Source organism: Schistocerca nitens, chromosome 4 (assembly GCF_023898315.1).
Source record: "Schistocerca nitens isolate TAMUIC-IGC-003100 chromosome 4, iqSchNite1.1, whole genome shotgun sequence".
Classification (NCBI taxonomy): Eukaryota; Metazoa; Arthropoda; class Insecta; order Orthoptera; family Acrididae; genus Schistocerca; species Schistocerca nitens.
Window position 1 is genome coordinate 347781835 of NC_064617.1, and position 21256 is coordinate 347803090.

Genomic DNA, 21256 nt, shown 5'->3' on the forward strand with positions numbered 1-21256 from the left:
ACTATGAATGTATTGGAGATGGTAAATATTGAAAAAGATTTAGCACCATCACAGTGTGTGTGGCTTATGTGACCCTCTATTCTTGCAGTAGTACTACCAGAAAATAAATAGAACCTTTTCGTCCTTTTCTGTACATAAACTGGTAGTGAAGACTTGTAGATAGTCTTTGTAGGGGGGTTTCCTTTCTCATTTTGATGTAATATGGGCAGTAAACAAGGGCAGAGTGTACACTAATAGCAGAATTTTTTTCATTGTAAAGTTGTGAGAGTTTATTCAGAGTTTCCAGAGCAAAAAATTAAGAGTACCAAAGAGTTGTAGCACAGACAGATCTTTTATCTTGTTGTAAATTGCCACTGTACTATCTTCCCCCCCCCCCTCCCCCCCAGGCGGCATGCTACTCTTTGGCTGGTTTGTGCTTGGCTGCCATGGGACCACAGCCTTTGCATCATCTTTTCTTTTCCGTGCTGCATGTCTATCCTCTTGCTGTTCTTTTTCCCCTCCCTTGGGGAACATGTCTGGGGTGTCATTGGGAATGCTCTTCATTGTCTGTCACTGACATAAGAATAGTCTCATCACTGTTTTTTTTACCCATCTCCTCTCATTCCTCCACTTTGGCATTTGAGGTTCCTCTTTTTCATCTTCCTTCCTGTGCGCTCCTGAAGGCCGGCCCACGTGTCTGACACATAACAGGTGACTGGGTAACATGTAATTCCAAGCCTCGGGTCGACAGGTGGGGTTTGCACGTAGCCCCTGGTACAGACCAGGCCCAAAGAGGGGTGATTGCCTGAGCTGCAACCTTCCCAAATTGCCAATTGGTGCCTCTGTCAGGTGTTTGCGAAGTGTGAACAATCACCCAAGGTAGATGCGCCCCTTGTGAAGGGGGCCCCCAATTGGAAGGAGCACGCCATCGGAGATGCTGGCAATCATGCTGGATTTTCTTGCAATGAGCCAATCATCTTCACAATCAACGTCTATGAAACATAAACGTAATGAGGCTAACGATTCAAAGACCCTTCCCGTTGCACCACGGTTCCTTGTGCTCCCACATACTGAAGACTGTCAGTCCTTCGGCACAGTAAATCCGTTTATTATTCAGAAAGATGTTGATGCAGTTTCCGGCCCTATGAAATCCTGCTCTTGTTTACGGAATGGCACTTTGCTTTTGGAGGCTACTTCCGATTTTCAGGCAAAACAACTGCTTGCCGCCTCGCTTCTCCACGGCTACTCTGTTCTTTTCGAGCCTCATAGAACTTTAAATTCTTCCCGTTGTGTTATTTACACTAGGCTGCTCGACGGTCTAACTGAGGCCAAAATCAAATCTTACCTCTCTGGTTAGGGTATCATTGTCATCCATCGGGGGATTAAAAAGGCAGATTCCTCCTTAGTCCCCACTCACCCTCTCTCTCACCTTTGATAGAGTGGTGCTTCCGTCCAAGATGAAAGCAGGCTATGAAATTATCACAATCCGGCTGTACATCCCAAACCCAATGCGCTGCTACCAGTGTCATAATTTCAACCACACTCGAATCTGTTGTTGACACCCAGTCAAATGTGTAACCTGAAGTAGAAATGTGCACAAGGGCGATTGTCCGCTTCCTTCTCTCCGCTGTATCAGCTGCAATGGTGGTCATGTCGCCTCCTCTAGGGATTGTCCCATTTATCTTGATGAGCGGGCTGTCCAGGAGATCGGGTAAAAAAAAAAAAGTGCCTTACCCAGTCACTTGTAAGTTATTGGCTAGTCGCAAACCCTGTGTTCTTCCATCTCGCACTTATAGTTCTGATCTTGTTACCCCTTGCTCAATGAAGAATATGGCCATGCAGACATGCAACCTCAAATTCAGCTCTGAGATTGTCAAATTGCCCAGTGTCAAGGTAGCATCGCCATCCTCCCATCCAGCTGTACAACAAGCCATCAAACTCTCGCCTCAAGGGGCAAAGCCACCAGCTACACCACTGATAGGCGTGCTGGAAAGGACAGGAGGAGTACTCCTGCGAAGACTTCCTACGGCCCTCCAGCCAAACAACACGTGAGTCTTCCTTTAACCGGAAAGGCATGAAGAAGTCCACCAAAGGCAAATGGCCGGCCACCCGAGTCTTCCTCTAACCGGAAAGGCTTGAAGAAGTCCACCAAAGGCAAATGGCTGGCGTCTGTGTCACCGGTACGCACCACCAACCATTTTTTCGGGATTCGACTCCACAGACAGGGAGCATAAGCAAGCCGATGCTTCTATGGACCCCACGGAGCAGGATCCTCCTGCTTCTGTGCCCTGTAGCAGCAACTCTTCACAGGCTGTTAATCAGTAGCTGCCGAGCTGACACCCCTGCATCTCTTCCTCATCATGACTCTCCTCCAAAGGAACATTCGAGGCCTTTGGTCCCACAAAGAGGATTTACAGTTGCTTTTAGCATCTCAGCCTCCCCTTATACTCTGCTTTCAGAAAATGAAATTTCGCCCTCACGACCGCTTTGAGCTTTCACATTTCTTCCCGATTCGTTTTGACCTTCCCCCTGAGGTTGGCATTCCATCTCATGGGGGCGTCATGCTGCTCATACGGGATGACATTATAGTCAAGCCGTCTCCCTGACTACCCATTTTCAAGCTGTTGCAGTTTGCCTTTTCCTTCCCCACCTGACTTTTTCCCCCTGTACCATTTATGTCCCTCTGTCATTCGGTGTCACCAGGGCAGACTTCCCTCAGCTTACTGGGCAGCTACCTCCCCCATTTCTGCTACTCAGTGACTTTAATGCCCATCATTTCCTTTGGGATTCTCCCAGAACCTGTCAGAGATGTGCCCTCTTGGCTGATCGTCTTAATTGACACAACCTCTTCTGCCTTAACACTGGAGCACCCACTTTCCTTCCCAATCCTCGCACACCTATTCACATTTGGACCTAACTCTGCACTGCCTAGCTCGCCCATCGTCTTGAGTGGTCTGTTCTTTCTGATGCCTACTCGAGCGACCAGTTCCCATATGCTATCTGTTTCCTGACTCCTACCCAACCTGTGTGCACACCCAAATGGCAGCTTGCTAAGGATGACTGGCGGCTTTACTCCTCCCAGGCGACCTTCGAAGTAAAACATTTCCCCAGTTGTGATGGCCAGGTGGAATATCGCACAAACGTTATCCTTACTGCTGCAGATCCTGCGATGGCAAACTGCATTCATCATAAACAGATGCATGCAAAATGTCGTGTCCTTCGGGATAGCAAAAGGGCTAACTGGACTTTATTCACTAGTTCTTTTAACAATTCCACACCTTCCTCTGTCATCTGGGCCAACTTCTGACGGCTCTCTGGGACCAAGATCCATTCGGCCGGTTTCCAGCCTGACTGTAGCAGATGATGTTATCGTGGATCCTATTTCTATCTCTAACACCTTGGGCCACCATTTTGCGGAAGTGTCGAGCTCTTCCCACTATCACCCTGCCTCCCTCGATCGGAAAAGAGCAGAATCGTGAGTGCTACAATGCTGCCTTTAGTATGAGGGAGCTAGATTGTGCTCTCATTTCATCCATATCCTCCGCCCAAGGGCCAGACACTGTCCACATTCAAGCGTTGTAGCGCCTTTCTCTAGCGGGCAAGCACTTTCTGCTTAACACGTACATCCGCACCTGGGCAGAGGACACATTTCCCGAACTTTGGCGTGAAACCACTGTCATATCCATACCTAAGCCTGGTAAGGACAAAAACCTTCCTTCTAGATGCCGCCCCATCTCTCTTACCAGCTGTGTTTGCGGAACATATGACTCGTGTCCGGCTGGTATGGTAGTTTGAGTCTCGCAATTTACTAACGAATGCACAATGTGGATTTCAAGTGCGGCGTTCTGCAGTTGACCATCTCATTACTTTGTCCATTCATATGATGAATGGTTTTCTGCTGAAATCACAGACTGTGGCCGTGTTTTCAGATTTGGAGAAGGCCTGCGACACCTGCTGGAGAACTGGTATCCTCCTTTCTCTTTACGTGTGGGGCTTCCATGGCCACCTGCCTTGTTTCCTTTGGGAATTTTTAAAACACCGAGTTTTCAACTTGTGTGTGGGTTCTGCGTTGTCGGACACCTCTATCCAGGAAAATGGTGTGCCTCAGGGTTCCACCCTGAGCGTTGTCCTCTTTGCTGTTTCCATTAATCCTATAATGGTCTGTCTCCCACTGGGCATCTCTGGTCCCTTTTTATTGGCGATTTTGCCATATATTGCAGTTCTCCACGGACCTGTCTCACTGAGCGACGTCTTCAGCGATGTCTTGATTGTCTTTACTCCTGGAGCATCGACGGGGGCATTCGTTTTTCCATTGACAAAACCGTCTGTGTGAATTTCTGGCGGCACAAATGGTTTCTCCCACCATCTTTACAGCTTGGGCCTGTTGCTCTTCCATTCGTTGAAACTACGAAATTCCTGGGGCTAATGTTTGATAGAAACACTCTTGGTCCTCCTATGTGTCTTACCTGACAGCCTACTGTTCACAGTCTCTCAATGTCCTGCGTGTCCTCAATGGTACTTCATGTGGTCCAGATCGATCCACCCTCCTCCGTTTGTACCAGTCCTTTGTCCTTTCGAAACTCGACTATGGGTGCTTCGTTTACGTGTCTGCACATCCATCCCTCTTACGCCGTCTCAACACTATCCACCATCATGGCATCTGTTTGGCCACTGTCGCCTTTTACACTAGCCCGGTTGAGAGTCTGCTTGCTGAAGATGCAGAACTACCACTGTCCTACCGCAGTGACTTTCTCCTCAGCAGGTATGCATGCCATTTGTCTGCCATGCATGGTCACCCATCCTATGCCTCCTCCTTCCGCCAGTATGGGGCGTGTCCCTCTTCTCTGTTACCTCCTGGATTCTGCTTTCGGCACTTGCTACAGCGGCTTAACTTCACATTATCTACAACTTTCCTGGTGGTTGTTAATCCTTCACCTTGGTACCGAGAAGTGGCCCATGTTAACCTTGGCCTTCATTGACTTCCTAAGGACACTACTCCAGCCTTTCTCTATTGCCTGTAGTTTCACAACCCTTGAAAGGAACTTCACAATAGTACTTTTGTGGACACTGATGGCTCTCGGAACTGAGCTCTTTGCGTTGTATCAGGCCATGGAGTACATCTGGTGACACTAGACTTTGCAATTGTGTCCTCTGCTCAGACTCACTCGGCACCCTTCAAAGTGTATGTGTGCTGTATACCACCCATCCCATAGAGCAAAGGGTCCAGGAAAACTGTCACTTGCACCCTTGGTGGTGCCACTGTGGTGTTTATGTGGGTTCCTGGTCGTGTCGGTCTGCCAGGAAATGATGCTGCTGCCAAGGCTGCAGTCCTCGTACCTCGGCCTGCTAGTTCCTATATTCCCTCCGATGATCTCTGTGTTGCCGTCTGTCAGGAGGTTGTGTCCCTTTGGCATCACAAATGGTCGTCCCATCACCGTAATAAGCTCAGGCTTATTAAGCCTGTCCCAGCGCTTGGACGATCTCCTCTCGGCCCTCCCGTTGAGGTCATTTTCACTAGGCTGCATATTAGGCAGTGCCTTTCTAGCCATCGTCATTTGAGAAGTGGCGCTACCCCACCACTTTGTACACATTGTGCCCAAGTTTTAACTGTCTGCAATTTCCTGACGGAATGCCCATTTTTTAACTGTTTATGTTCCCGCTTGGGTTTTTCGTCTGATTTATTGGCCATTTTAGCAAATGACGCGCAGGCTGTTGACCATGTTTTACTTTTTATACACCAAAGTAATATGGTGAAGGCCGTTTAATTTTTAGTTTTGGACCTCCGTTTCTGTATGGTGTCTTTTTTAGCACTTTTTCCATGTCCCTGTTTTTAACTGTCTTATGTCAATTGGGACTGACGTATAGTCGTTTTTTAACTCCTCTGTCTTTGTGTTCTATAATTTGATTTGGGCGCATATGACCACAGTAGGTTTTGCGCGCTAAAGCGAAACAGAAGAAAAATTGAACCGAATATGCCCTATTTTCTCTTCAGCTATAGGACCTGGTAGAAGTTAAAGGCTGTAGTAAAACTTTAGGACTGAGTTTTTTCTTTTAAAAATTAAGATTCAAATCTTGGTAGTTTGTGGACAGGTTTTATACCAAAGTTGTTTATTCATTTCTTTCCTTTCATTCCTTTCCTTTCCTTTCTTAATATTACTAATGCTAAGACTTCATTGTGCTTATCTTTATGTAAGATATACATAGATATTTCTTTTATATTTTACCTTCGTTTCTTCAGGAAACTGATGGATTCTGTAGGACACTTGCTAAAAAATTTGAGTGTGTCACAAGCAAATTCACAACCAGATGCTCCAGATTGTGACGATATACCTGATGAAGTAAAAACTGTTACTCGGAAGAGGAGGTATGGTGCACTACAGTTGATCTGTTTCTTATGTGATGTTGAATTTGATACAACAGTTAAATGTTAATGAAAATTTTGTATGAAAAGAAGTAAAATGCTAATGTTTTGCTCATTTGTGCTAGCATTAATGTCAAAGAACATTTTGTTTTGTCCCAGAGCATGTTTATGGTATTGATGGTTGATATTTCAAAAAAATATTGCCATTAAAACCCTGCATCTGTCATATTATCACTACTGCACTACTGAACAGCTTCTTAAGTGACTCAGACTGAAAAAAAAAAACCTTTTTGTTGTAAACTATATTGCAGTATTCCTTTCCAGAAGTAGGATTGTGATGATTCTTAATTGTCTGTGATTATATTAACAGACAGGTGCTGCAATTACAAGAATAGTATTTTTTACTTGTGGCACATGCTGTGTAGATTACCACTGAAAGTGTTAATCAGTATGTGAAAAATAAAATATTGATAAGATATACCACAAAACAAGTGATACAACCCGAAATGGAAAAGTGTTGTGGATAGATAGAAGAAGTCAGTCATCCTCCGAACCTTGTAATTCTTTTTTTTTCCACTGTTATGTCATCATTATGACATTGCACATATTTGTATGTGTTCTCTGGCTTTAGCAAACTTGTGCTACTCTGAATAAGCTTTATACCAATTTAATTCCCACTATTCTGTACTTGAGGTATCTGTAAAATTGTTTGACAATAGGACCATGTTTAATTTTATGAGTTGAGATCATCATTTGATTCACTTCACAGTGTTTTATTTGAAGTTATTGTACTGAATAGATTGAAATTACATTCATCGCTTGCCCTTGCATTGAGATATGTCCACAAAATATATACAACATTTCATCATAGTTAGAGCCACCTGCCAAATGTGCGTGCCCTACGTCATCATCATTACTCTGTCCACTCTTTGTAATTAATTTCTTGAGACAATGCCATAGCTTTTGACCCTAAATGCAAAACTCTTCAACTGTTCCTTTGATTGTGAGGGTAAAGGAACTAATAACCACATTTTTGAGGCTTTAGAAAAATCATCATAATGATCATTTAAATTGGCATAATAAAAATCTGATAGGGTTTTAAAGATAAATGCACCATATATTAGTGCTGCAATAAGTCTTCTATGCAGTATCATTTCAGAAGATTAAAATATTATTATTAAACATTTTTTACTGTAAAATGGAGAAACGGAGGAGACAATTTACAGGCCAGTTTTCTTACTAGCAGCATTTCTGAAGGCTTTTACAAAGGCTATGTATAAAAACAGTAGCAACACATCTTGTCACTAACAATATTCTGTCAGAGTCACATTTTGGCTCCAGCGTCAACAGAAAATGCCTGTTATTTTTGTGTCTGAGGCAAAACAGAACTATAAAAGAAGTTGGCAACAGTAAGTATCTACAGTAAGTATCTTTTTTGATATATATAAACTGTGGACTGACTATACTTTTGCAAAAATTGGTGCAGTGTGGAACTGAAGGAAAAGACCCTTCTGTGTCTTGGAAATGTAAAGCATATATTGAAGAGGCATAGAAGCAGTGTCAACAAAAAGAGAATAAATATGACTCTAATAGAGATGCTATACACGGTAAGGATTGGGAGCATAAGTACAAGATTCTACTCTATGTTCAGTGAAACATTAGCTTGCCGCTTATAGTAAACATTTTTTCATACCTTCTCCAAATCACTGTTAACACAGAAGTATTGAAATTTTGTCATCAGAGGATGTTCAAATAATAAAAACAGAATGAGATTAGGAAAAGCAAATGTTGCCATGACAATATCACAGTAATAACAGAACAAGTGAGAAAGAAATAAACAATATCTAGAGACTCGTAGGGCATTTGTAATTATAAAATGTAACACAAAATGTTAATTTTCTGCCATATTTGTTAGTGTTCGAACTAGTTTTTTTCCCTTACAAAGCCATAGTCATACAATAACAGATTATCATAGTTAAATGTGTGAGCATAGTGTAACAAGTTTCGGATAGATATTGCACAAGAGTGTGGCTAAGCCATGCCTCTGCAATATCCTTTCTTCCGGGAATGCTAGTTCTTCAAGGTTTGCAGAAGAACTTCTGTGAAGTTTGGAAGGTAGGAGACGAGGTACTGGCAGAATTGAAGCTGTGAGGGCGGGTCGTGAGTCGCGCTTGGGTAACTCAGATGGTACAGCATTTGCTCGCGAAATGCAAAGGTCCCGAGTTGAGTCTCTGTCTGGTACACAGTTTTAATCTGCCAGGAAGCTTCACGAATCTATGAGTATTCAAAGATAAATTCAATTGGTTTTATGCGCAGATTTGTTACTCTGGATGAGACATGAGTCCACATTTTTATGACAGGAACAATATTACCAAACGACTGGAATTCGATGGCCCAGCATCAGTAAAGACGTTGTCGGTTTTGTCTGCCATAAAGGTAGAATTTTTATTTTCTAGGAATCAGAAGGGATTATTTTTACCTATTGCCAGAACAACCTAAAAATCTCCTAGAAAATTTTGCACTTATTCTCTGAGCCAATGAGAGTTTGAAGTACGAATGGCTTAAACAAACAACTTATTCACTAAATTTCCCATCCTTAGACTTCCACCTATTCTCACAGGATTTTTAAAGGTAAAACTAGAGACCATTGTAGTCTAGTATGGGTATCCTCGATACCTTTTAAAGTTACATTTCAGAGACGATATCTACTTATTGGGAAAACGTTGAATGAATTTCGTTGTTATTAATGGTGGCTACATCGGAAAATAAAAGAATTTTGGACATCATGAATTTAGTGTTTCCGAACTAGCTCATTAAATTTTCTCTTGGCCATAAGATGTTAAGTATCTGATGGGATCCTAATTTTAATATCACAACTTTCAAGTGTTAAATAGCAAACCAATATCATTAGGAATTTTTGTATGTTCATATTTGGTATTATAAACATGACAGGATTATAGAAAACATTAAAACTAATTTTACTCTGTATAATTCTTCTAAGTCCAAAAGCTAATACAGTCGTAAGTAACTTAATTGTGCCTTGGTTAAGTGCCAGACTACAAATCCAAGGTCACAGTTTCAATCCCCAGTCAATCTTAGGATTTCTGTCACTTATTTCTTTCACCTCTGACAATGTTTATTGATCTGAGAAATGCTGAGTTGCACCGTGGTTTGGAATTCAGCCTATACTGTAGGTCCCAGTATAGCTGGCTGGGCAATCAGTCCAGAGGTCAGGGGAAGGTAACAGCATGCTACCTCCAACAGAACCAGGCTGATTAAGCACTGTAGTGTTCAGAACAATCTTCAGATTGTTGGCTGCTTTGCTTTATTTCCACCCACCATTAATGTGTACACAAGGTTAAGTGTCCTTATCTTTTTATATCGTTTCTGTGATGGGATATTCATCAAAGTATTGTTGTGGTATTTGGTATTTCCCATTATTTCTGAGTTACATCAGTATATTTTTCCTTGGTTTTACTTCCATTCAACTTCATTGATTTCCAAAAGAGAATTGACAGTGGAATACATTGTATATGCTTAAATTCATGTTGGTGCCTTAAGCTATTGTCTTATAGGCAGTGTCAGTTCTTATTTGCAAAAATAACTAATTACATATGTGCATATCTGTGAGGTATGGCTATAAATTTCATGCTTCTGAGTGTAATTTTGCTGTTGAATACTTTGCATGGGCATTAGTCTTAATTTTTTTCTTTTTCTCCCTTCCTTCCTTCCTTCCTTTCTTTCTTTCTTTTTCTTCTTTTTCTTTTTTTAATCTATATTGTGTGTCTTTTTAGAGAATGTTTTCTCATAGTGTTTCCATTTTCATATAGTTGCCCACATGTAACTTAAATGTTTTCTATAAACACAATCACCCCCCAGGGGACTTGCCTCTCTTTGGCGGGTTTGTGCTTGGCTGCTATGGGGCCCCAGCCTTAGCACCATTTTTTCCCTTCCGTGCTGCATGTCTGTCCTCTTCCTATTCTTTTTCCCCTCCCCTGGGGTGTTTTTCAGAATGTGTTCCACATTTTCAGTGGCAGACAGAGCAGTCTCGCCACTGGTTTTCGTTCGTTTTTTCTTTCACCTTCTCCTATCCATCCTCCGCTTCGGTGTTTGAAGCTCCTCTTTATCATCTTCCACCCTATGCACTCCTGAAGGCCGGTCCACATGTCTTGATGCATAACAAGTGGGTGGGTAACACAAAATTCCTAAGCCCTGGGTTGACAGGTAGGATTCACACGTACCCCCTGGTACAGGCCAGGCCCAGGAAGGAGTGATTGCCTGGGCTGCTACCTTATCAAATTGCCAATTGGTCCCTCTGACAAATGTTGGGGAGGTATGACCTGAGATGTGAACAATCACGTAAGGCAGGTGAGCACCCCTTGCAGTCAATGTCTACTGAACGTAAATGGACTGAAGCTCCCAATTCACACCCTCCCAGTTGCACTATGGTGCCTAATTGTTTCATGTACTGCAGAAGGTCAGTCCTACGCAGCGGTAAATGCATTTCTAATTCAGAAAGGTATTGATGCAATTGCTGGCCCTGTTAAATTCTGTTCTCATTTATTCAGTGGCACTTTGCTTTTGGAGACTACTTCTGTTTCTCAAGCAAAACTACTGCTTGCTGCTTCACTTCTCTACAGTTATCCTGTTTGTTTTGAGGCTCATAGAATTCTGAATTCTTCCCCAAGGTGTTATTTACACTAGGATGCTCAATGGTCTGACCAAGGCAGAAATCAAAACGTACCTCTCTGATGAGGGTGTCACTGCCATCCATTGGGTGATAAAAAAGATAGAGGCACCCTTAATGCCCACATGCACCCTGTTCTCACCTTTGGTAGAGTGGTGCTTCCATCTAAGATCAAAGCAGGCTATGAAGTTATTACAGTCCGACCCTATATTCTGAACCCAATGCGCTTCTACCAATGTCGGTCACTCACAAGTTACTGGCTAGTTGCAAACCCTGTGTTCTACCATCTGACACTTTAAGTACTGTTCTTGTATATCTTGCTCCATGAAAGACATGGCCAAGCAGACATGCGACCTCAAATTCAGCATTGCGGTTGTGAAATCGCCCATTGTCATGGTAGCATCGCCATCTCCTAGTCTAGCTGTGCAGCAAGCCACCAAACATTCTCCTCCTGGGGTGAAATCACCTGCTACACAACCACCACTCCAGAAAGAACAGAAGGAATTCTTCCACAAAGACTTCCTGCGTCCCTCCAGCCAACAAACATCTGAGTCTTTCTCTGCCAACTGGAAAGGCTCCAAGAAGTGGAACAAAGGGAAACGGTCTTCTCTTTCGCCGACTCATAGACCCTCTTTGATGGTGTTGCCATGTGATACCTTAGCCCAGCCGACCTCTGTGTTACCGGTGCGCCCAGCCAATCGTTTTTCTGCCCTGGACTCTGCAGATTGACAGAAGGAGAATGCCGATGATACTGCAGATCTGATGGAGCAGGATCCTCCAGCCTCTGCACTTTTAGCAGTGAGTCTTTTGAAGGCTGGCACTTGGTCAGGGTGACATCCTTTCATTTTTTCCCTCCTCCCCTTTCCTTGTTATGACTGTCCAGTGGGATGTTCACGGCCTTAGATCAAACAAAGAGGATTTACGGGTGCCCTTAGAATCACAGTGTATGCTAATTATCTGCCTCCAGGAAACAAAATTGCTTACAACTGCTTTGAGCTCTTGCATTTCTTCCCAGTCCATTTTTGACTTTCCCCCTGATGATGGCATTCTATCTCATGGGGGAGTTGTTTGCTGTCTCCTACCCCACCTATGTGCACACCCAAATGGCGGCTTACTAAGGCTGACTGGAGGCTTTACTCCTCCCTGGCAACTTTCGATGAACATCATTTTCCCCAGTTGTGACGACCAGGTAGAATAGCGTAGAAACATTATCCTTACTGCCACAGAATGTTCCATTCCTCGCATTTCCTCTTTACAAAGCCGTCTCATGATCCCTTGATGAATTGAGGTGTGTCACTGTGCAATTTGCGCGCAGAGATGTGCTCTCTGCATTTTTAATCATCATCCTACAATGGCAAACTACAATCTTTATAAACAGTTGCATGCACAGTGTTGTTGTGTTCTGTGGGATAGCAAGAAAGGTAGCTGGATTTCATTTACTAGTTCTTTTAACATTCTGCTTCCTCTTCTGTCATGTGGGCCAATATCTGGTGGGTCTCGGGAACCAAGATCCATTCCCCAAATTCCGGCCTGCCAGTAGCACATTGGATCCTATTACTATCTCCAACACCTTTGGACACCATTTTGTGGAGGTTTCGAGCTCCTCCCAGTATTGCCCTGCCTTCCTCCATCAGAAACAAGTGGAGGAGTCTCAGGTGACACCCCTCTCTTCTCAGAATCATGAGTGCTACAATACCGCCTTCACTGTGAGGGAGCTATATCATGCTCTCACTTCATGCCAATCCACAGCCCGAGGGCCAGACAGTGTTAACATTCAGATGTTGCAGCACCTTTCTCTTGCAGGCAAGCACTTTCTCCTTCGTATATACAACCGCATCTGACCAGAGGACACATTTCCCAGACTTTGGCATGAAACCACTGTCATACCCATATCTAAGACCAGTAAGGACAAATACCTTCCTTCTAGGTACTGCCCCATTCTCTCACCAGCTGTGTTTGCAAGGTGATGGAACGTATAATTCACACCTGGCTTGTATGGCGGCTCAAGTCACGCAATTTACTAACCACTGCATAGTGTGGATTTCGAGCTAATTGTTTTGCAGTTGACCATCTCGTCACTTTGTCCACCCGTGTCGTGAATGGTCTTCTGTAGAAATTCCATACTCTGGCCATGTTTTTCAATTTGGAGAAAGCCTACGACATCTGCGAGAGGACTGGTATCCTCCATAGTCGCTACAAGTGGGTCTTCCGTGGCCGCATGCTCCATTTCGTTCAGGTATTTTTAAAACACCGAGTTGTCAAGGTACATGTGGGTTTTGCGTCGTCAGACACCTTTATCCAGGAAAACATTGTCCAGAACATCGTCCTCTTGTCTACTGTGATTAACCCTATAATGGCATGTCTTCTGCTGGTCACCTCCAGCTCCCTTTTCATTGACAATTTTGCCATCTATTGCAGTTCTCCACAGACTTGTCTCACTGAGTGGCATCTTCAGTGATGTCGTGATCATTTTTAATCATGGAGCTTTGCCAGTGGCTTTTGTTTTTTCACTGACAAAACTGTTGGTATGACTTTCTGGTGTGCAATAGGTTGCTTCCACCGTCTTTACGTCTTGAGCATGTTGCTCTTCTGTTCCAAGAAAGCTACAAAATTCTTGGGACTCGTATGCTCAGCAGGAAACTTTGGTCCTCCCACAAGTCTTTCCTGGCAGCCCACTATATGCAGTCCCTCAGTATCCTACGTGTCCTCGGTGGTACTTCCTGGGGAAGAGATCAAACCACCCACGTCCGTGTATACCAGTCCCGTGTCTGTTCAAAAACAGACAATGGGTGTTTCGTTTATGTACCTCCATGTCTGTCCATCTCAATACTACCCACCAGTGTGGCATCTGTTTGGCCACTGTTGCCTTTTACACTAGCCTGGTAGTGAGTCTTTATGCAGGAGCTGGCAAACTACCACTGTCCTACCACCATGACTTTCTCCTCAGAAGGTATGCCTGCTGTTTGTCTGCCATGCTTGGCCACCCATCCTATGCCTACTCCTTCGATGGCTCCATCACCAGTATAGAGCATGTACCGCTTCTTTGTTACGTCCTGGAGTTCGCTTTCGGCTCTTGCCCCAGCAGCTTAACTTCGCGCTACCTGAAAGTTTCCCAGTGAGTGTAAACCCTTCATAATCTTGGCTTTGTGTGGCGGCCCATGTGCGCCTTGGCCTTCATTCACTTCCTAAGGACACGACTCCAACCTCACTCTATGGCCTTCAGTTTCATAATCTCCATACATATCTTCGCAGTAGTACTTTTGTGTACACTGATGCCTCTCGGACTGACTGAGGTGTTGGCTGTGCCTTCATCATTGGCACCAACAATTTTCAGTATTGGCTTCCGGAACACTGCTCAGTGTTTAGAGTAGAGCTCTTTGCCCTGTATCAGACCATGCATTAAAACCAGCGACACAGGTTTTTCAATTGCGTCATCTGCTCCGTTTCTCTGTGCCTTTCAAAGCCTCTGTTTGCTGTACTCCATCCATCTCTTAGTGCAACATGTCCAGGAAAGCTGTCACTTGCTCACTCTTGATGGAGCCATTGTGATGTTTGTGGGTTCCTGGGTCACTTCGATCTGACAGGAAACAAGGCCACTGATGTTGCTGCAGTCCTTGTACCTGAGCGCACTAGTTTTTGCATTCCCTCAGATTATATCTGTGTTGCCGTCTGTCAGCAGGTGGTGTCACTTTGGCATCACACCTGGTCCATCCTTGATGGGAACAAACTTCGGGTTATTAAGCCTCTCCCAGCAACTTGGACCTCCTCTCGGCCCTCTCACCGTGAGATCATTTTAGCTAGGTTGTGTATCGGGCACTATCTTGTAGCCCTCGTCCTTTGTTAAATGGTGCTTATCCAGTACTTTCTACTCATTGCACTCAACCTTCGACAGTCCGCCGTGTCCTGACAGAATACTCCTTTTTTTTTTTAAACCACTTACATTCTTATTTGTTTTTCCTGTCTGAATGATCAGCCATTTTAGTAAATGACGCTCTTGAGAATATGATGAAGGCCATTTAATTTTTAGTTCAGAGCCTCCGTTTCTCTATGACGTACTTTATAGACCTTTCTCCACTTTCCTGTTTTTAGCTGTCTTCTCTTCCATCGTTTCGGATTAAAGTGTAGTCATTTTTAACTCTTCTCTTTGTCTTTGTGTTCTACAGTTCTGATGTAGGTACATATGACCCTCGTTGTTTTTGCGCCTGAAAATAAAAACGAAAGAAAACAAAACAATATAAACGCAAATAATGCACTCATATTTTATGATTGTCATCTCCTCCCCTCCCCTCCACTCCGCTCCGCTCCACTCCCCTCTGCTCCACTCCCCTCCCATGCTAATGATGTTTGATACCATACAACTTTGACCGAAGATACCTTTTCAACAATTTCTCTTCATTTTTCAGTCATGAGAGTGATTCAGATGAAGCAAGCTTGCAGAGAGTTAAAGCTGCATTTTCCTTAATGGGCTACGCATTTCAGCCTCACCGACACATTCCGAAGAGTTCTGTGCTGTACCGAAAGCGTAATATAAGAGTACAGAATAGGCAGTTGAAAATGAACTTGAATCGTTCCATGGCATCACGACACATCTATTATGACGACGATGGCAATGAATGTGAATCTGCTCTATCGAGGGTATGTTGTTTTGCTTTTCTTTTTATATGAGTGTATCAGACAAAAAATCATTGCTAGCATTGGGAGGATTTATTTATTGTTTGTGGTATTTTGTGCACACATTAACATGTTACGAACTATGTCTGTGTGTTATTAGAGAATTCAGTTGAGAAAATGTAAAAATACTAGGAGACAGCATAGGTGGTCTGTTTTTATCCCCCAGAAAATAAAATTTCAGTTCTACTGATTGGAATACTGAAAAGTAAAGAAAACAGAAGCTTACATTTTGTAACTGTTTTCTTTCTGAGTGATTACTCTTGTCAAGTCTAACTCACTGAAGTTCATTAAATGCTGCTAAGATTATTAAACTGCAGTTCATTAAAGTCTGTTGTATAGATCTGTTAAGTTGCTGTAGTGAATTGAAGAAAAAAAAAAGTAAGTAAAGAAATACATCATCTTTGATAACAATTTGTGTTTATTGGACAGGCTTCTCATTGTCTTGTAGAAGTGAAATTATCAACAAGACAGTTGTCATAGAATTCTGTTTGTTCCACACTGCTGCAGCCACTATTTCTTTCGGTGCTGGAACTTGGAAAAGGATTGAGCAGAGCACTTTAGACAGATTGTAAACAACCATGCAATGTAGCGCTCTACGTGGTGTAATAATCACTGGTCTGCATAAGGAGAGAATTTGTGTTTGATGTAACAACTTTAATCAAATGATTCTTCCGTATGTAAAGCCGGACCGAAAGCAGGCTTGAACCCACGATCATTCCTCTCAGATTCTAGCTGTCTGAATGTTATCCATCTGTAGCGGCTGCAGCAATTATTATCTCAGTAGGTTTTATCGAAGAAAAGTATTTTACCATGTTAAATAGGATTTATGCAGAGAAAACCATTTGCTAGCTAACAGAACACTTTTACACCAATATAATGCCGTAGCCCCATCCAGAACTAAAGTAAAATCTAAATCCTCTTGTTACATACCATGAATCAGAGATAACCTATCATTCCCGAGTAAGTTTGCACTTGTAAGAGTTTATATATAGTTATCACTGCTCGCAACTAACTCATATTTGCGAAAAAATTCTCATTTACTATTGTTGCATGAAAGATGCCCTAAATTACACTTAAATAAATAGTCTCAGATCTGTGACCTGTATTAATACTATTTCATGTCACTGTGTTTTAACTTGTGACAAATTAATACTCACACATCGTCTCGTGTCGCATTTGATCCATTATAAGCGAAAGGTTTAGGAAGGAGAAGCAGGTAGGTCAGACCCTCAACCTGAGGTTGAAGTGAAATTCACATTTGCATGTTATGACATTTGTCCCATATATTACAAAGGGGTGATGCTGAATTTTGATCAGTGTCCCCTGTTGGTTTGGAAACTTTATCACAGGCACAACCTTGCAGCCATACTATCCAGTTGCATGCATGGACATTGTATGTAGCCTCCCCTCTTTCAGTGTTTCACAACAGTTGCGGGTAAGATAGGAGATGGGTAAATCCAAGGGGATTAACTATAAAATAGAACTGAAGTAGACATATAGTGAACAGGAGTGGTGAACAGTTACTGCCATAATCAGGTAAGAAAGGACCCTTTCCTCTCTCAAGAACATTCATACTTACCCTCTGTAAACTACATGGAATTGTTACTTACTTTAAGGCCTGTGCAGTACTTAAAACTTATTCAGTGTTTCTTGTTTTCTAGACAAAACAGTTTTTGAACAGTATTACAACCTCCAGTGCACAACCTTATGGAACCACAGCAGCTATTATTACTGATACGCACTCAAGCTCAGATGAAGATATTTCACCCGCCCAACGACAACAACAGAAAAGTGTTGTGAGGAAAGAAAGGAAGCGACTTTCACTTTGTGGCTGTGACACAGATCCAGCAAGCACTGTAGAACTGGCAGAAAGTTTACCTGATGCTGAAAAGTCTTCAGTGCTTGAGGTTGCAAACAGTGGTGATGGAGAGTTCGTTGCTCTTGCAGATGACCAGGAAATAGTCAAGAAACCACAGCAGAAAAAGAAACGAAAGAAAGGAAAAAGGCTGAGTTCTAAAATCCCAGAAGAAATTATATCCAATCCCAAGCTTATGAAGTACTGGGTTCGACGATATCAACTTTTCTCGAAGTTTGATGAAGGAATTAGAATGGATAATGGTAAATTATTATTAGTTCAGGTTTTCATTATATTACAGGTGTTTTATTATAAATTTGTTTCTGTATTATGACCTTTTGTTGTGACTGATTGCTTGGTGTAAAAACTACATTGAGTGAAAATGTAATGCAACTGCAGCAATGTAAAGCAGACAGCACTGTAAAAAATTTTGTGCATAATTTTTGTGAATAGCTCTTAATATGGACAAACGTTTCATCTTAAATTGTTCGTAGTTTTGAGTTTAAATAGGTGTAAGGAAGGCATTAATAGAGCAAGTAGTGAGACAGGTTGCAGCCCATATTTCACGTTTAATATGTAAATTGAGCAAGCAGTAAGAGAAACTGCGGTAACATTTGGGAATGAATCTTCAGAGAGAAGAAAAAAATATTTAAGATTATCAATTATTCTGTCACATTTGCAATAGCAGTTGAACAGTGTCGATAGTGTCATGAGAAGAAGTTATAAGATGAACATCAAAAAATTTAAAGTAAATTTGATGGAATTACATCAGTTTAAATCAGTTGCTGCTGAGGAAATTGGATTATGAAGCGGGACACTGAAAGCAGTTAACAAGTTTTAGTGTAAAATTAAGGTGATAGCTGAAGTAAATAGGATATAAAATGCAAACTGGTGACAGTGAGAAACAATTTCTTAAAATAAAGAAATTTAATGGTATGGTTTTGGGTGTTCAGTCAAATTGTAGATTCCATTTTTTTGCACAATATTTTGACAGCCAATAGTTATTTTCTTCACCTACTCTCAGCTGTATTATTATGTGCACTTGTTTCTTTGACTCTCGGAGACCATGAAGGATTGTTAGTGTTGCACAGCTATTTATAGCTGACTTTGACTCGTGGAGGCCACCATGTCTTTGCTGCTGCTTTGTTTCTTGGAATCAACATTACTACTCTGTGAAGTGCAAATTCTTTCAGCATTTACTACCTCTCGTGAATGATGTGGCCAGTGGGATCTTGATAACCTGAGTGCCAGATCACAAGCCTTGCTTAAAGCGAAATCTTCATTCCAGTTCATAAGGTTTTCTGACATCATTGCTTTACTATGCTGTTCCAGAAACTTCGTGTTTGCACCATGATACTGATCTTGTCAGCTTTAATTTCATTATTATACTTGAGACTGAGCTTAGTGACAGAAGATATGCTTGGTTTTTATACGGGTGTGCTGCTAATGTTCCTTGCACCTCTCTTCAACTGTTCTCATAATCTGCTCCCACATAAATACATATCACTCTGGCATGAAATGCACTGTGTACCCAACTTTGAGACCTAGATCACCCTTAACATCGCAAAGAAGACTTTTTATCTTCATTTATGGAAGAAGAATACATTGGATGCCATGTTTTCATAAGATTCTACCAATTGTTCTGGAGACTGGACCAGCACACTGCAGATGAGCAACTATAGGATTTTTATTTTCTTTCTCAGTCTTGACCTCCTTCGGCACTGATTTTGCTCCAATTCCCACTCAGTTTGGTGAACTGGGTACACGTTTCCTGAACCATCTTGATGCTCCCTTCTACCACCAGCTTTTCTGATCTGTGCAGATGGGAGTTAGTCTTACAACACATTTTCTGCTCTTGTTATCATCGTGGCCTTAATCTATGGTAACATACTGTCCTCACACCGTCTGTCCAACAGTATCCTTCCCGTCTTTCATATCTCCTCTCAAGTGTCGTCTCCTACCCTCTTTGTTTGCTGCCATCTGCCAATGCAGCCACCCATCTTTCCCCGCTCCTCTTCTTTTTCAATCCTTTTTTCCCCACCATCCTGCCCCACAACCTGATGCTGTGCCTGTTGGCATTCTAGTCCCAGCACAGTCCATCAGACAGCTTTCCTCCCCCCCCCCCCCCCCCCCCTCAGTACTCTACTTACCCTTCCCCTTCCCTGTCCCTCCAGATTGCTGCTTCCATTCCAGGTGATAGTTCCTTTGTGGCCCGAGCTGCCAGAGCTTGTAGTCAGTACACTTGAGGTATTCTCGCTTGTGTGCATGAATGGTGTGTGTTCCTCTTTTGCCAATGAAGGCTGTGGCCAAAAGCTTGACTAGTGGATAGGTTGATAGGACACAACTTAAGACATCATGGATAGTTAATTTGGTGATGGGTGGAATTGTTGTGGATAAAAACTATTATGAGAGACAAAGGCTTGACTCCAGTAAGCAGTTAAAGTTGATGTTGGGTGCAGTGGTTGTGCCAAGGAAAAAACTCACAAAGGACAGCCTAGTGTGGAGAGTTGCATCAAACCAGTGCTCAGACTGAAGGGACTGCAGGAGCAGTAACAGTAGCATATATTAATTTTGAATTGTTTGGTATCAGATATTACATTTGATTTATTTTGTGGATGATTATCAGTTTTTTAATAGCATCACTACGTTCAAAATTGTAAAATCGTCATACCTTGAAAAACCACTTTTTCTGCATTTCTGAAGAACCACTTAGTTTTTAGAGACATCAAAATTCTAGCTATCTTCCCAAATGAATAAATCGTATCATGCATATTTGTATCACTCATAGCAGTTGCATAAGTTAAGTTACAAAACAAAAGTAAATCGATTAGAACATTATTTTAATCAAAATAATCAGAGTTTGAAGGAAGAACAGCTAAAGTAGTTATATGCTATGAAATACAGTTCAAATTCTCTATAATATATTTATTCATGTAATATGGAATCAAGTTTTCTATAAAGATCAGCAGTAATAAATGTGTGTGACATTCAGAGAATCAAAAATTTCTGCTACATTGCTAACGCTATCCATGCCTTTCCCATACTTACATGTTTCTGTTTTCTTGCATCTCTTCTGCTAACCTTATTTCTATAATTTCTGACGTTTCCTTGAACCAGTGAATTTCTCCACATTTTATTCATTCTGTACTGTTTCCATTCATTTCTGTTAAATGCCAGGATTCACATCAAACAGGCATGCTATGAGGAAACTGCTTAACATTTTGTTGGAAAACACTGACATTTCCTAAAGATCATATGTTAATTTCTATATATATTGTTGTTAACATCACCATCATCTTGCAAGGTGAAATAAATGAATAAAAGTCTTCATATAACTGGAAGACCTTGATATAATTATTAAAAAAACTAGTGGAAAATAATTTTTCGTGTAAAAGAATTCTCAAAAACTGAACATATCATCTAAAGCAGTGCCTTATAATGAAGAAACAAAACAAATACAAATGGTGTTAACTTTCCTGACAGTAGCTATAAGACAAATAGATAGAATTGGCTCTCAAGCTGAAGGAATATTCCCAGTTAGCGACACATAATTCAGGGACATAAAAAAAAAAAAAAAAAAAAAAAAAAAAAAAAATCAAATAGAAGTCCATTAGATTTACATGGTGGACATGTTATGTGCAACTAATTGAACCATTGCTTGCAAACTGCAGGTGATAGTTATGTGCAAATTCTGTCAGTGATA

At 41.9% G+C, this 21256-nt stretch overlaps 1 protein-coding gene across 2 annotated transcripts in view; it reads left to right on the top strand.

Moving 5' to 3' along the window:
- LOC126253308 (trimethylguanosine synthase) overlaps window positions 1-21256 on the top strand; it is a 74687-nt gene that overhangs the window by 32057 nt on the left and 21374 nt on the right. For both annotated transcript variants that reach the window (XR_007545939.1, XM_049954539.1), the window contains exons 4-6: window positions 6218-6343; window positions 15431-15662; window positions 17360-17816. Coding sequence is in view for 1 of the 2 variants with exons in the window: in XM_049954539.1 (XP_049810496.1) it covers window positions 6218-6343; window positions 15431-15662; window positions 17360-17816 (815 nt within the window). In the remaining variant the exon portion in view is untranslated. The remainder of the gene's footprint in view (window positions 1-6217; window positions 6344-15430; window positions 15663-17359; window positions 17817-21256) is intronic.